This window comes from Eutrigla gurnardus (genome assembly GCF_963514095.1).
Source record: "Eutrigla gurnardus genome assembly, chromosome: 8".
Classification (NCBI taxonomy): Eukaryota; Metazoa; Chordata; class Actinopteri; order Perciformes; family Triglidae; genus Eutrigla; species Eutrigla gurnardus.
The window spans coordinates 7,078,550-7,094,731 of NC_139922.1; the positions used below are offsets into that span (position 1 = coordinate 7,078,550).

A 16,182-nucleotide genomic window follows, 5' to 3' on the forward strand; every position below is an offset into this window, starting at 1 on the left:
CTGATGTAGGGAGGAGCAAGGTCGTTTAAAGCTTTATGAACAGAACAAATAAATTAAAAAAAGATACAATTCTACATCCATTCTAAAAGATACATTTTCCTTGTTTTGTTTAAGGTTATGTAATTATTATTATGTAAAATGGGAGCAAATGCAAATAAAACAAGATATAAATAACAAAAAAGATCAGTAAGGTGCAAAAAAACAAGTGTAAAAAATGCCAGAAATGTAAACAGGTTATAAACAGGTTCATGGTAAGTGTAAAGGGTTGTAAAGGGAGTGTAATCCAATGTAATCTAGAGAGAAAATATTCAAACACAGAGCTGAAAGCATGAGGAGCACTTCTTTCTCTGCTGTCCATCTCGCTGCTTGAGGCAGATGAGTTGTTTTGTCTGTCACCACAGAAATAAAGAGTTTCCTGTGGTGTTCTTCTGTGGTGCATTGTGGTGGTAGTGTTGTTGATGTTGTTCTACTGCTGAAGGTTACATGACACTTAATGCCTAATGATGATAAGGACTGATTGCTTTATTTATCGTCCATATCTGTCCGACTTCAATTAATGCTTTACTTTTTTGTTAGTTTATCTTCATAGACAGGGAAGTCTTAATCCTAATAACTGACTTATGCAGGATGTAATGTACATTATTATATAACATTTTGTTGTTATGTTTTTAATTTATCCAAAAATACATGTATGTGCATATGAATGTGCAACCCACTTAGCTTAACTCTATTCATGTGTTTATATTTGATCACTTATAGAAGTATGAGGCAAAATCTAGTATCAAAGTAGCACTTTGCAATTTGTACCAAATGAAAAGTGCGTTATAAATTAAATGTATTATTATTAAAAGTAAAAGTACCCATTATGCAGATTGGCTCATTTCCCAATGTTATAATATTATTTTTTTTTATCACTAATGAATACATGTAGGAGCATTTAAATGTTGTAGTTCATTGACACAATGTCAATTGTAGATACTTTTAATTTTAGAAACTAGATTAATAGTATAGTGCTACATTTCATATGTATTTATATCTAAAAAGTAACGAGTAAGCAGTTGGAGTAAAAACTACAATATTAACCCTTAGAGAAGTAGAAGTATAAAGCAGCATAACAGTACTCAAGTTAAGTACATGGGGTAAATGTAAAAGTATTTGTCAGTCTTCTATACTGCAGTATTACTACTCCTCTGCTAATGCTAATACTACAAACCACACGTTGTGAAGACATTTCATGTGAAAGCAACGAATTCTCTCCGGATGTTTTCAAAATAAGAGCCCAAGAGAGTCTGAGTATTTTTTTTTTATTCAGGCACTGTCCTGGTTTGTTTTTAACTAGATGGATATTTAAAACAAAACAGAGACTAAACTATTGTAAGTCTGGACTTTATCCATGTTTTATGTCTCAGGGCAGCGTTTGCTGATGTCGGACTCTGGAGTGAAACTTTCTTTCTCTTTCTCCTTATAAACATTATCTCCACAATGCTTCTCTCTTTCCTCTACTTCTTGTGGAGGGAGTTTAGCCAGAAGAAGCGGAAAGGGGGACGAGGAGCCTCGCTGAGGGTCATAGAGGAGGAGAGAGGAGGACTGGTCTGAGCAGGACTCCTGGTCTCAGTCTCCACCTGGAGCACAAGGAGACAGGAAAGATACTCCAGTACATGTTATTTAGACTTTTCATCATGGATTAAAGTGCTGATTATTTTCTTGATCAATTAAATAAATGATTTATTTCTAAAACATAGGACAAATGTGAAAATGCTCCTAAATATAATTAGTGACACATTCCAGTGTCTCTACTATAGTTTCCTGTTTCCAGAAAAGAAATCAGCACAAACATGCAAACACCACTTACCAGCACCATGAAGCAAAAGGGTGGAATGAGTGACGTGGAGCATATAAACAGCAAGACTATTATAGCTATTCTATAAAAAAAATCCAATAATCAAGCCTACTTCTTTAAAAAGCTTTACTGACTTACTGTAATTAGACAGTGTTACCACAAGGTGTCAGCAGAGGCAAGAGTAAACAGAATGCTGTTTTCATAGATATAATTACACTTTAGATGTTTCCTTATTTTATCATTAATACAAAATATAAATCAAGTAATACATCAGGAAGTATTATTATGTATTAAATTACCCAGTCATTTCAACAATAATCAACATGACCTCCACAGTTAAACAATACATATTATTCTGAAATGGGCCATTATGCATAATGACTATATTTTCAGTACCCTATGTTTTATACTGATACTTTTGTACTTTTACTTAACAACACTTTTAATGGGGATTTTTACTTGTAACAGACTATTTTGACACTGTGGTACTACTAATAAAAAAAATAAAAGTATTAAACACCACAGTGTTTACTACTAAAGATATACACTAAAGATCTGGGTACTTCATCCACCACGGTGTATATGTACACATAAGTACAGCAATAGAGGGAGGTTATGGGAAAATCGTTAGCGTTGTGTTCAAGAGAGACTTAGAAATCTATTAGTACAGTAATTTCACTACTGGATGTCTGTACCGTAGATTTTCTTGCTTTCAAAATAAAAGTCCACCTTGTGCAAGAAACAGGCAGGTGAATACCTGATCTGTGCAGCAGTGAGGGTGGATGTGTCTCCTGCTGGTGTTATGTGCAAATGAAGCAGCCGATGTAAGCCCAAACCCTCTGCAGGATGACCAGGAAGGCCAACAGGTAGAAGAGCAGAGTGACAGCCTGGAAGGAGGGAGATGGAGGGATGGACAAGAGAGAGGGAGAGAGGAAGAAGTGGATGAAGGTGCTGGTAAATGATGAGATTCATACAAGAGGAAGGAAAGACGTGGTCAAAGTGATGAGATGGGAATATTTGTGGTGAAGGAAGACAGAGAGAGATAATGCTGCAACCAAAACACTGTAATGTGGAGAAGGAAGGAGGAAGGATTCATAACTGTATTCGGTGGAGTAATAAAATGAATAGGCTTAGATTAGTTAGACAATTTCATGGACAAATAAAGTGTAATAAATTACGCGTGTGAAACGCATGAACATTTTAAAGTTGTAATTCAATATTTTAAATAAAATACTTGAATGTGCTAAAAAGAAACCATTTAGAAAATTCAGATTTGTGTTTAGACAAGCTCAGAAAACACTTCTGCCAAAATAATGTAAATGTAATTTTTCAGTTGCAGTAACCAGTACTACTATCTTTGATATTGGTACTTTCACTTCAGTAAATACTCTCTATGCTTTCTGAATGCTACCAAAATAATCACAAGACTCCTTTTGGTATTTTGGGGAAATAAGTACGGCCAAAGTTTGCATTTCATGGAAATTATATTGACTTTTAATTTGAAATATTTCCCCTTCCTTCTTCTGGTTCTCGACGTGATTCCCAACATGACGGCAACACAGAGGCCAAAGTGGTGAAGCGGTTTCAGACAAGTTGCAAAAGTGACACTGTGGAGTTGCAGCCACGCCAGCGGGTGGGTGATGATGCAATAGGCCAGTCCATGATGACAATGACAGTGAAGATGACACAACGAGATGACACTGACCTGGAGAGAAACACGGGACGTGATTTTCTCTTCCAGCTGCTTACCGTCCTCCTGTTGTTCTGCACTCTCTGAGCTAACAGCCTCAAATCCTGTGTCTCCGTCTCCCTGTATCAAGCTACTGTTAGCCTCCCCGCCATGACCTCCTGCATCCAAGCTGACATTTTGTATTTCAGAGCCGTCTTCCATCTCTTCTTCCCTTTCATGAGAACACATGCTTCCTTCTTCCAGCTCTTCGTTCACTGGCTCAGCGTCACCCTCTCCCGACACTTTCCCTCTCAGCTCTGAAGCACAATTTGGATCTAATTTATCCTCATCGTGTTGCTCTGTCTCTTCTGCATCCTCTATCCTCCGATCACTGAGATCAAAGTTGCCTTTGTCCATCTCTGAGCTACTAGCCTCCTCCGGTGGTACGGATGATGGACTCTCATTATTATCAGACGAAGCGTCTCCGAGATCAAAACTTCCGTCTTCTAGGCCGAAGCTTTTATCCACAGCCCCCGGTAGGCACACCCAGCCCTGCATGTCGTCCTCCTCCTCCTCAGCCGCCTCATTATTCTCTCCTGTTCCATCTTCTCCTGCTGCCTGCTTCGTTAGCCGCATTTGTGGAACGGGTTTAAAAGCACTACCCAGCTCATCAGGTACCTTCTGGGGTTGAGACTGCAGACGCGTTTCTGACTGGTGTGGGGGTGGAGGGAGAGGAAGGTGTGGCTGAGTATGAAGCTCAGAGGAAGGTGGGAGTTGTTGTGGTCCAGGTGGAGGTGGGTCGGGGTCAAACATGCTCTGTTCTCTGGTCTGAGCCTTTGTTACCAGACTCCATGGAGACCGTGGTGGGCTTTGGGGCTCAGACAAGACTTGATCTGCCCATTCAGCATCCGTCTGGATCCCAGCATCTGAACATGCATCCTCAGTGGGTGGTGAACACATCTTCTGCTCCGCATCGCAAACCTCCAGCAGCATTTCTGCAGGATCAGGACTAACCGTGTACCAGCTGGTGGGTTTGTACCAGCAGGGGTAAAAAGTAGCATCTATTTCCTCATTCTTCATCATCAGCATGTCTTCTTCCTTGTCTTCTGTCTCACTCTGTGCCGTCCAGTCACCTGCATCACTTACTGCCCCACGCTAATATGTGAAGGAAGACAGTTACAAAGCCATGTGGAAGATTTTACACACATCTTTAAGCCCACTGCCAGCGACTGCCATGTGGAATATTTTACACACATCTTTAAGCCCACTGCCAGCGACTGCCCTGTTTTCCAAAGCATACATCATGTTTAGGTGGCTAGATTTTCATTCTTTTATGCAGATTTTAGTTTATACTCATTTTGATCAACTCTCACAGACAGAAAAAGATTTTAAAAGTTCAGTGTAAAAAGCATTCATGATTTTGGTAAATGTAATATATCATTAATCTGTTGTGAAAATGGTATTTTACATTTTCAATTAGTCCAGTCACTGGACTCCAGTGGTAGACAACATGTTTAACAGCTGGCAGCCATAGACGCCACTGGTGTTATGGTTTAGTGAGTGACCGTGTTAATTGGTGACTCTCAGCGGAATCTTTATTCTTTAAATATGTGTCTGTGTTTATTATCTACACCAAACATGCATGTCATTTACTACAAGAAGCCATGGAAGCATTTGGTGTAAAGTCACCAGTTATCTGTCACTCTTCAACAACTGCAATGGTTCATAATCCTGTCAGAATTATGCGGAACTTCAGTCAGCTCTTACATGAAATGAAGATGGATCCTGACTATTTATAATCCACCTTTTACTGTTGCACTATGTATTCTGTTGCCTTATTTCTACCATATTTCCCTTTTTTTTTGTTTTTATACTGCAGCAGAAGCCCTCCAGGGATAATAAAGACAAATATATATATATATATATATATATATATATATATATATATATATATATATATATATATACAGTATATAGTGTACCACAAACTACTTTGTCACAGATAACCTGCAGTGCTTCAAGTAAAATGTCTGTGAGTTTATTTTCAAAGTTTACTGGACCAGAATCTGCTTGGAGAGTAGGAGGAAACCAATCTAAAATTAAATTAAGTTGTATATTTTAGAATATAGAATGGTTTGAAATAATGTAAAATACACAGATATTGTAGTTAAGGGTTTCAGGGTTGTGAGCTGTGAGAGACTGAAGAACACAAAGTGTCTGAAGATGAGCTGAAAGAAGATTTGATCAATCTGTCAAATTCATTTTCACATCACACATTTCATAGTTAATCTATTAGTGGAAAGTCATTTCCAATCACTTTGACACCGTTATGCTATATTTTCCCCACTAAATAAACACGTTTCTTGGTGTGGTGAGCTACCTGTTGAGTGCTCATTCCGTCCTGCTCTTCACAGACGTTTCCCTCTTTAACAGGATCAGGAGCTGCACATCCCTCCGCCTCCTCTTTCTCCTCCACTGTTCTGGTCTTCATCAGACCAGATCCTCCATCATTTAAGTCTGGGTCCTCAGTCCCTGGCTGCAGAACCGCCCCTGCAGGCTCCCTCACTGGAGCTGATGCTGGTTCTACTGACGGGGGTATCAGTGTTGGGATCAGCTCTTTAACTGGTTCTGTAACAGATTCCTGGTTCTGGGTGGAGGTTCCCTGAGGCAGTTTGGTTTCTACGTTCTGGACAGATGGCTCTTTGGGTTCTTCTGGCTGTTGTTCCACCGCTGCTGCTTCAGGAACATCTTCAACAGCTGCAGAGACACAAGAAAACCTGTTGAGACTGAATGTGACCTTTAAAAGTGTTTTTTAAGTGTATTAGATAAATATATATCATTGATACATAAGACCAGACACTCCAGGCAGAAAACGTTGCTTTTCATGCAGTGGTTGAGTTTGTTTCTGTTATTTTGTAATGTATATTTTACTCCTTTTTGTCTCTTTATGTTTGTAGATTCCTCTTTAATTCACCAAAAGCAAGCCTGAGATAATGCCTCATTTGCATATTTAAAGTGTGGTGTGTTTATGAAATTAAACTTTATCACAATGGTCATATACATACAGGTACATACAGTACATAAATCAACCCGCTGAGACACAGCTGCCCGATCTACAGGTGTAAGTCACATGACATGACATACTCAAAGTTACCAACAAGTGTCTCGAAATGTGGTATTAGTACTTTAAATTCAGTAAAGGAACTGAATCTTCAAACTCCTTCGGCTCGGTTGTATTTCAGTTATTTTGTTTATTCGAGAGTGAAAGTGATCTCGCTGATTTGCTTTACTTACTGCAGCTACCAAATACTTTTATACTCATATACCTTAAAAATGTAAAAAAAAAAAAAAAAATACTCAAGCAGATTGTTCCTCAGTTAATATTACATTCACACAGCTTTAAACTTACAAGCACAGTGAGTATTTGCCTCTTTATGATCATTATTGTTTTCATCCTAAATGTTCCCATCCAAAATAAATGCTGTCTTATAGGTTTCCCAGGCAGTCCCCTTGTTACCTTTGAGGAAGTCTATGCTCCTCAGAGCTCTCTCTTGTCTGCTGAAGTTAAATCTGTAGCGTCTCAAAGTCTCATAACCTGGTTTGAGTGTCTCAGTTGGACAGCAGCTGGTCGCCGTTATCACTCTGAGGAGAAACACGATGACGACAACGTACGGGGAGTCAAGAAGAAACAGAAAAGAATAAAAATATCAAATAAATGATTTACTTTAAGAAAAGAAAGCATGCGATGTATCAGATTATATCAGTGGCAACAAACAAAATGTTTCATCCCATAATGTCAATCTACAACACATCTTGTATATATTACTACTACTACTCACTTTGTGATCAGCTCTCTTGAATTCTGAAGGGAGGAAGTGAGAATCATAATAAGAGATTATTTTAGAGGCCAGTGGATTTTAAATGAAATATTGTAAATATTGTATACTCCACAACATTTCATTGAACTTTAGTTATTTTTCAAAATTCCCATTATTAATATGAATTAAATATAATGAATTATACTAATAACATATAAATAAACAAATAGTTCTGATGTATTATTATGGATTAAGCTACCCAGCAAGATATAAGTAATTTGATTCTGGCATGTTTACAGTATCGTTTATTAATATGCACTGTTCCTGAGAAATAAACTGCTAATTGTAATTTTAGTACTTGACTGGTAAAATTCATCTTCACATTCAAATTCTACATCGTTATTTCTTTATGAGACAATAATATACTAATATACGATGTACAAAGTATACCTTATAAAAGTATACCTTATAAAGGTATACTTTGTAAGAAAAATTGTTTTTAAAGATCAGAAATCCATCAATTTTATGGAAATCTGGTTGGAAATATTTGCAGTGGTGATATAAATAAAAAACGCACACACACACACACACACACACACACGTACGCGCGCGCGCACACACACACACACACATACACACACACACACACACACACACACACACACACACACACACACACACACACACACACACACACACACACACACACACACACCTGAACAAAAACACCCATGTCTGGCTCCTCCATGCTGCTCGCTGCTCCCTCCATCAGTTTGCTGTTGGCCTGGATGTTGTCGCCATAGCGACGCAGCAACACCTGGACATGATCTGTCTTCTCTACCTGCTCGGAGCTGATTCGCTGTGTCATCATCTTCGAACAATGATGATGATGATGATGATGATGATCAATTCAATTATTTAAATGGCTCCTTTTAAGGTATTCTATAATAATAGAATATTATTACTACTAATGAATACATGTAAGAGCATTTTTGTATTGTAATGTGAAAAGTAACAAAAGCTGTCAGATTAATGTATTACAAATGTACAACGTTTCCCTCTGAGATGTAGTAGAGGAGACGTATAAAGTATTGTACATGTAAATACTCAAGTGAAAGGAAATCATGTCCAAATTGTACTTAAGTACAGTAAACATAATACTAATATGAATAATACATCTGGACAACATGCTGAGAAAAGAACAACCTCTGACCTTTTGTCTCTCCTCCAGGATAGAAAACACACGACTAAACTTCTCACACACACTTTGTTTCTGAGTCGTAGAGTTCTCCTGCAGACAAGAATGAAGATCAGTTCACAAAACACGTTGGTTCTTTTCACACGTTATATGAACTAGAAACTGAACGAATGATAAGGTAGCATATCCACAAAAAAACAAGTACAGGTACATACTGTATGGGCTAGCCTTTACACACACAGGGAGTGATGACTCCAGTTTAAAGGTCTGACAGACAGTTTTTATTTTGTTCTGTTAACAGATATGGACTTTCATTTAAAAACAGCAGTTATTTCGTAATAGTCCATTTGTTGGGAATTACTTTCAGCAGCGGATTAATTCACATTTGCTCCTCTATGAAGGAACATGTCACCCAGTGCAACAGTGTGGCTCATTGATTGTTTTTAAAGGAGAAATCCGGTCATCCAGTCACTCTGGAGCTGTTTTCAAGCCAGTGAGGACGTCAGACAGAAACTTGCGGGAGACTTGCATTGATTTGGCTACGGGCTGCTGTTTAGCTGTAAGCAATCATTGCTATGTTGTCATGTAAAATCAAAACTACGAGGAAAACGTTTTCGTTTCTGCGGTGACTGGGAGGGACGAGCGCGCGCTCAGCACTCTACTCCTAATGTCTACGGGGTGATTTGAGGTGAGTAACTCCATGCAAAAACACACATATTTATGTCGTTTTGCCACACTATTTGAGCTGAACGAGCGCTGTCGTGTCTCGTACGGACCCAACCTGTGTTGCATAGGTCTTGGAATTATTTTCTGAGGCCCAGAAAGGCAGATAAAACTTGCCCCAATGGGTTAGCATTGGAGCGAGTCTGGAAGGCTGCCAGGCAGGTACAGATCTCGGACTAGGTCAAGTCAATTTTTGTCTGTTTTTTTTGCTTGTAATAAGTTGGGATGACCCTGGGGACGGCAATGGGGTCAAAAATGACCGGATTTCTCCTTTAATGGAGCTCTATAGCACGGAGGAAGATGAGCAAGCATTGATCATCATAGATCAACATACACACTCACACACACACACACACACCTCTATTTTTCGGCAGGTTTCCTCCAACTCGTTGATCAGTGCTTGGACTTTGTCGTTGACGGCCACTAGAGAACTGACTCCTACACTCAGCTCATCCTGAGAAACAGAAGGAGATGAACTTATTAAGAGTCATGATAATCAGGTGACTGACCGACCTTTAGTAATCAAATGAATCTAATGAAAATAACCCTGGCCCATTTACATGTAGGTGTTACATCATTTGAAGCCCAATAGATTGTAAACACAATGTGTTTGAGACATTAACTGGTGTGAGCTGTCATAAAAATGGTCTTTTAATGGCAGTGAATGTTTATTTAATTGGACTAATTCAATGAGAAGGAACTAGTAAGTTGTTTAATACCAATTTTGTATTTACAACATTATTTCCTTGTGACTGGATTGGTAAATATTGCACTTGCTATGAAGCAAATAATAGGTTGTTTTGGAGAGAAGCTGTGTATATTTGAAAGTAAAGATTGAATAAATCCCATACAACCCTTGAATATTATTTTGACAAACACGGAATAATGGACTTGGCTACTATCTGTCCCTGCAAGGAGATTTTAGTAGCATTGAAGAAGGAACATAGACATCTATATATAATAGAAGAGTGTTATTTACCTTCTTCTGCTGATAGATGTCTGTCAGAGGAGCCACCTGACAGGACTGATGAGCCCCGAACACTTTACAGAGAGAACATGTAGGAACCTGACAGGTGAGACAGTAGATGCTCACCCTCTCACCCTCATGGTCCGAACATGTCACCTGAGCAGCAGGTGGACAAGGAGGGAGGGGGCGGGGGCTAGAGGGGGGGAGAGGGAGAGAGAGAGAGATTACAAAACCATTACAAAGCCCTCCAAAGCCACAAGGAGGATATAGAAAGGAGTCCCTTCAGCCAGCAGAGCCCTCACTGGCCTCATACTCACTTCCAATTCATCGGATATGCAATACAAAATATCAACCTTTACTTTTAGTTCTTGCACAGGACACGAACATAGGTGTCCTGGATGAAAGTCCTTTGTTTGTTTGACCCATCCACCATCCCTCCCAGTGGCCCTTAACTTTAAACACACTTTATACCATGTGACATGATCTAATGGTCCACTAATAGAGTGGTTCAGGGTTGACATATTTTGGTAGGGCAGCCGCAGCAAACAGGTTTTATGATACTTTCAGGGTTTGATAATCTTCACAAATTAATACCAGTTTTATGATTTTTGAAGCAGAAAGTGATCGCCAGGAACAAAAAGCACACTTTAGGCTATGACCGAACAATACTGAGGTGCAAGTCAGTGTTTTGTAGTCTTGTTATGCCACTTGTTCACCTTCATCAGTTAAATGCATCAAAATTTGCACTGACACGTTCTATATCAAAGAACAACATCTTAAATACTCTGAAGCTCGTGTTAACCATAGACCTTATTTCTGGCATCCTACCAAAACCCCATTCAAAAACACCCTTTGACTTTGAGACGATGGAAATAGAAGTGCAAAAGTGCAAAGTCATGTCTGGGTTTGCTGACTCATTCCTGCATCAGTATGCAGCAGCAGGGTTTACATTGGAGTAGTCCGCCTGGTGCTTCACATTCAGGCTCTGGTCTCTCTTTACCTTGCAGTGTTGTGATTGTTGCTGACTTCCTGTTTGTAGACGTCGATGATGTTCTCAACCAGGAGGTTCCGCTGCAGGCCGTACACACCGTGGCGATCCAGCACCACTTCCTGTCTGCAGGAAGGACAGCGGAAACGGCCGCTGCTCACCTGCATGGTGGTACGAGCCTGGAACAGGGAGGGCTGCACAGAGAGGAACAAGCTGTTGTCATTTTTCATAATAGCAATGATCTGCAACCCTCCAAGACTGCCTGTCAACACCCAACAGTTGGAATATGCGGTCTTACAACACAGCTGCATGCTGGGATTTCAACAATTAGCAACAGTTTTATGTCAAATGTCTCCCCTGGTGAAGTCAGAGCTGGTTCAGGATGGGTGACTTCATCAAACAAGACGGGAAAATCCCATGTTCACCATCCAGCATGTTAACGCTGTGACGCTAAGTATATGAATATATGCATAATATATAATATATAATGCAACATGCATCCGAGGTAGGAAGGTAGATACATGATTTACTTTAAACTTCAACTGGTGGCATAATTAATGTGACATTATCAATACCTCTTAATTAATTCATTAATTTAATGATTTTATCATTCGGTTTTGTTGATATTGTGGATTATCCAGAATGTTTGCTCTAGTGTAATTGCATTTAAAGGCATATGGCTGGTTAGCTTATAGCAGGGGGTAACAGCTAGCCTGTTTCTCTCCACAGCTCGAATATATACACGTGCTGTACCAGCACCTTTAAAGCTTACTAACTATGACCATGTTAGTTTTAAGTTAATCAGCCCCAAGAGTTCAATGTCTAAAGACGTAACATGAAAGAAGAGATCACAAGGGAAAACTGAGCTGAAGTGGAAACCAATTAGAGAATTGAGAGTTAGAGAGAAGACAGTTAGATGGTGAGTGAAGAAAAGGACAGATGAGCAGAGAGACGAAGGGAAGCTTAGATCTGTAACGCGTCCTGAAATAGTGACCTTCAATAAGCGTCAGCTGCTGCTGGGCCGGACTGAGGATCAGCTGGTAGAGAGACAAACTCAGAGAGAAAGAAAGTGTGTTTACGCTCAGCTAAAATTCATACTGACCATGAAAATATGGGATCTTTTGGACAATAATATTAGGGGGGACGCCCAGGCAAAAACAATTTTGAGATTCTATTTTGCTTCCATATCGTCTTTCAAACTAGTGGAAAAAACCATCCACAATACACAATTAGGTGTTTATTTTACTACAATAGATAATCTACCTTCTAATCACGTGTGACATCGGGCTAAAGTTTACGTGTTTCCTGTGAAACTACCTGGATTAAACCGTCAACCCTTTCATCGACTATACTACTACGATTAGCACTCTAGTATCTAGTAGAGAGGCGATAATGAGTGACTGTAGCGTCCAGTCTGCACCCTGTCCAACATGAGAGGAGGAAGAAGAGCTGTGACTCATACAAGGAAGGATACACTGTAACCTCCACTACCATCAGTGTATGAATGTGTGTTTGAAGGGGTGAACGTTGACATGATCCCTTTGAGCTGTCACATAGAGAGAAGTGCTATATACCATTTACCAATTACCATGACCAGTTTTAGAGCAAAGAACTTGTTATATGCTACTGCAGCGCAATGGATGTCAACAGGGCACACACACTCTCACACGATCTGAACAATAGCACTTGATTTGGTCCTTGGCAGGATATTTCCATGCACATGAGCGAACCAGTTAAACATCCACATCCCATTTTAGCAACTGGTAATCCACCGAACACACACACACACACACACACACACACACACACACACACACACACACACACACACACACACACACACACACACACACACACACACACACACACGTGGACACAGAGACACAGAACCTGTGACGATGCACACATGAGCAGACCTGGTACAGCTCGTTGGCACACTTCCTGCAGAGGTTGTGCTGGCAGGGCAGTATGACCACGGGTTTGTTGAAGAGCTCCAGACAAATAGGACAGATCAGCTGTTTCTCCAGTGTTGCCAGCGTTGCTTCACCCTCTGCTCCCCCGCTGCCCTGCAGGCAGCTCAGCTCCGCTGGCAGTGACATGTCCGCTCCACTACACCTCACCTCCTCCTGCTGACGACACAACTGATTCAACGACAGCACTGGTGACTTTGCACATTATAGACCAATAATAGAAATATGTATTTATTTATATACTTGAGTCAGTGCCGACTGCAAGTTATTAGTTAAATGTACTCCTGGTTTCCAATTACAGTTAGATTATCATCTGCATAAGTAAACTAGTCCATCAGCGAGTAGACTGGCTATTTCTATAGATATTCTTAAAGCCTGTCATCAGTCCGATTTCCCACAAAACCTTTTCAAAAAAGATTGAACGATTTGAGGCACACAAGTTCACCAGACGCCATTAGACATAAAAAGTAGAAGTCAATCTAAAAATGTTTCTTTGGTTGTTGTTGAGTTATTTTAAAGTCCCAGTCGACAACATTTATTTGATCATATTGACTGAAGCCGACACTACGCTCCAATAGAACAAATAAATAATCCGGATTTAAGCCCTGATTATGCTTCCGCGCAGTGATAACGCAACGGCCACGCAGTTGCTTGGAGACCGTGATGGTTCTGCGTTGGGTTTACGTGTCGAAATGCAATTCAATGCCACACCGGTAAAGGGCGCTATGTTTTTTGTAAAGACTGACCGACCGACCGAGACTCTTGGCGTATATCGTCGTAGCCTCGTTATAGCGTATTTGTTTACTTTCTGGCTTTAAACATCCACAATTTTTCAGAACTTGGTGTTTTATTTCTTTGTGCAAAAGCGAGAAGGTGCAAACAATAAAACGAGGTGCAAACAATAAAAGTAGCCTATTAAAAGTTTAAATGGCGGTGTTTATGAGTGGAAACCGGATAGCGGTCTCCAGCGGATGTAGTTAGCGGACCAATCACAGCCAAAGCCGCTGCGTTGGTGTTGCGTTGGTGTTGCGTCGCCTCGACGCGCGTCTAGGATTTTTGGGAGGTGCACGTCAGGCCCTTGCGTTGGACGTAAGGGGGGTCCGCAAGGACGTAAGGGGTCCGCAAGGACGTAAGGGGTCCGCAAGCCCCCTTGCGTTGAGTCGACGTGGAAGCATAACTCAGCCTTTAGAAAAAAAAAGCGCGCCTCTACGTGCAGTAGAGCCTGTTGTTTGTTTTGCAAAAAAATCGACAGCGCCCGGATCATGCTGTCCAATCAGCACGCAGGGCTGTGTTCATGCACACACATAGCCCCTCCCCCCTCGGGTCGTACCACTATCACAGGGGGGAGGCGGAGGGAAGTAGCAACAAGCTTCCAATTCCTCATTAAAAACTGAAACGAGGAGGTCCAAAACAACCAAGTAAAAGAAAACACAGGTGGAAAATAAAGAAAAAAAGAAAGATTGCGACAGTGCCCGTGGTAAAACCAGAGTCAACATCGGACCCGCCTTTCAAAGGTGGCGTGATCTAAAGGATTTCAAAGGGCAGGAAGTCGAGGGGGAGGAGCTCGGTGGTCGTGGGGGAGGAGCCTGAGAGTTGTAAACATTAAAAATCTGACAGAGTGCCCTCGATCCGCTGGACTTGCCGACTGCGACTTTAAGCAAGGTAAAAGGTCAGGGAAATGCAATGCAATAGGCAACACAAGAAATCTCCAGATAAAAAAACAAGGTCAGACAACTTTTAAAAGAAACAAAACGTGGAGGCCAACCTGTCCACCCACCTTCCTCTCCATCAGCTGATGGTGGGCGTGTTCGGCAGTTAGCGTCTAGTCTTTCTCGTCTTTACAGGGTTTCAAATAATCATTTTCCTGCGTATTCGTGCCTCAAGGAAGTCCAGTTCTCTGCAGAAGTTTCCAAAAACACAGCAGAATAGAGATCCTGAGCAAAGCACCAACACAACCAAGAGTCACGCAGGAACAACAGGGCTGAACTTTGTCTCCTCAGAGGCGTTTGTTACAGTTTTAGTTCAGTTAAACACAATTATTGAGTAAAGTTTTACTGTTGACCGGCCAGATCACAGAGGGCAACACTGTCTGTTTCAGTTTCTGGAAATACCCAACTCACTCACTCACTCACTCCCTCAGTCTGAGTTCAGGAATATGTTGCCTTGGAGAAAGTTTTCATGTCCAGTTATGAAGAGAAAAAACTTGAGGTCAATCCGTTCAAGAAGAACACGTTTCATATCCAATAAGAGAATCAAAGCAGGAATCAGTTTGTGATCTCTTCTCCGAATCTGGGGACACAAAGCCAGAGCCTCACTTCTTTTTTCAGTACCTCTTCCTCTCTTGCTCGTCCTCTTCCTCCCACACCCTCCTTCTCCTCAACCAACCCTCACTCCATTTCTCTTTTTCCACACAAGCAGTGACCACCGTGATTGTTTGTTCGCGGCTTCCTCACCATCCACAGCAATGTGAGCCCGAGTGAGAGGACGCACGCAGGGCGGGGGATCTGATTTGAGTGCAGGGGGCATCAGGTTTCAGCCCAGTGCCTCGGAGATGATCACACACACAGACACACACACACACACACACACACACACACACACACACACACACCATATCAGGTAGTGGCTGGTATGTGGACGCATTAAGACCAAGCCAGGCGCTGCTCTTTCTACTGTTACACACATTCAGTGTCCTAACTCTAAACTTTGAACATGGTGAAACGTACCACATAGCACCACCGCAGAGAAGTCAGTCTACCTCTATATGCAGCCGTCACCATGTTAAAGGTTTAACTCAAACTATTTTGCTTCTTGGGGAACACCTTACTTCAAGCTTTTAGAAACATCATGATCAGTTCATGAAAGACTTGTAACAGTAAAATGCTGAAGATGTGAAGATGTGAGGACATTGTTATATCAAGCATTTTCTTCTTTAAATATAGATTAGATTTTGTATCATTTTACCAAATTGCTATACATTATTCTCTTTTTATGCCTCCACTTCATGCC

At 40.8% G+C, this 16,182-nt stretch overlaps 1 protein-coding gene across 7 annotated transcripts; it reads right to left on the reverse strand.

The window, feature by feature from the left end:
- Positions 1–1,311: 1,311 nt before the first annotated feature.
- On the reverse strand, positions 1,312–15,642 carry trim101 (tripartite motif containing 101). 7 transcript variants are annotated; one of them, XM_084016220.1, is made up of 14 exons: positions 15,504–15,642; positions 14,939–15,070; positions 13,120–13,329; positions 11,216–11,397; positions 10,228–10,408; positions 9,607–9,702; positions 8,541–8,618; positions 8,043–8,198; positions 7,349–7,371; positions 7,027–7,151; positions 5,890–6,266; positions 3,546–4,664; positions 2,598–2,727; positions 1,485–1,622 (listed from the first exon to the last, which is right to left on the reverse strand). In XM_084016220.1, the coding sequence occupies exons 2-13, from the start codon at positions 14,960–14,962 to the stop codon at positions 2,641–2,643; spliced, it is 2,658 nt and encodes an 885-aa protein (XP_083872346.1). In that variant the 5' UTR covers positions 14,963–15,070; positions 15,504–15,642; the 3' UTR covers positions 1,485–1,622; positions 2,598–2,640. The 7 variants fall into 7 exon arrangements, with proteins under 7 accessions (XP_083872344.1, XP_083872342.1, XP_083872345.1 ...); XM_084016218.1 differs by lacking the exon at positions 2,598–2,727 and having other exon boundaries at positions 1,312–1,622; positions 14,951–15,070; XM_084016216.1 differs by lacking the exon at positions 2,598–2,727 and having other exon boundaries at positions 1,312–1,622.
- Between the last annotated feature and the right edge of the window lie 540 nt (positions 15,643–16,182).

Excerpts from the sequence above, each read along its gene's own strand:
- trim101 (XM_084016216.1), bottom strand. The coding sequence starts at position 14,962 with ATGGAGAGGAAGGTGGGTGGACAG. Across the intron at positions 9,703-10,227 it reads ACATCTATCAGCAGAAGAAG|GATGAGCTGAGTGTAGGAGT; the intron begins GTAAATAACACT and ends TCTGTTTCTCAG. Across the intron at positions 4,665-5,889 it reads ACGGAATGAGCACTCAACAG|CGTGGGGCAGTAAGTGATGC; the intron begins GTAGCTCACCAC and ends TTCACATATTAG.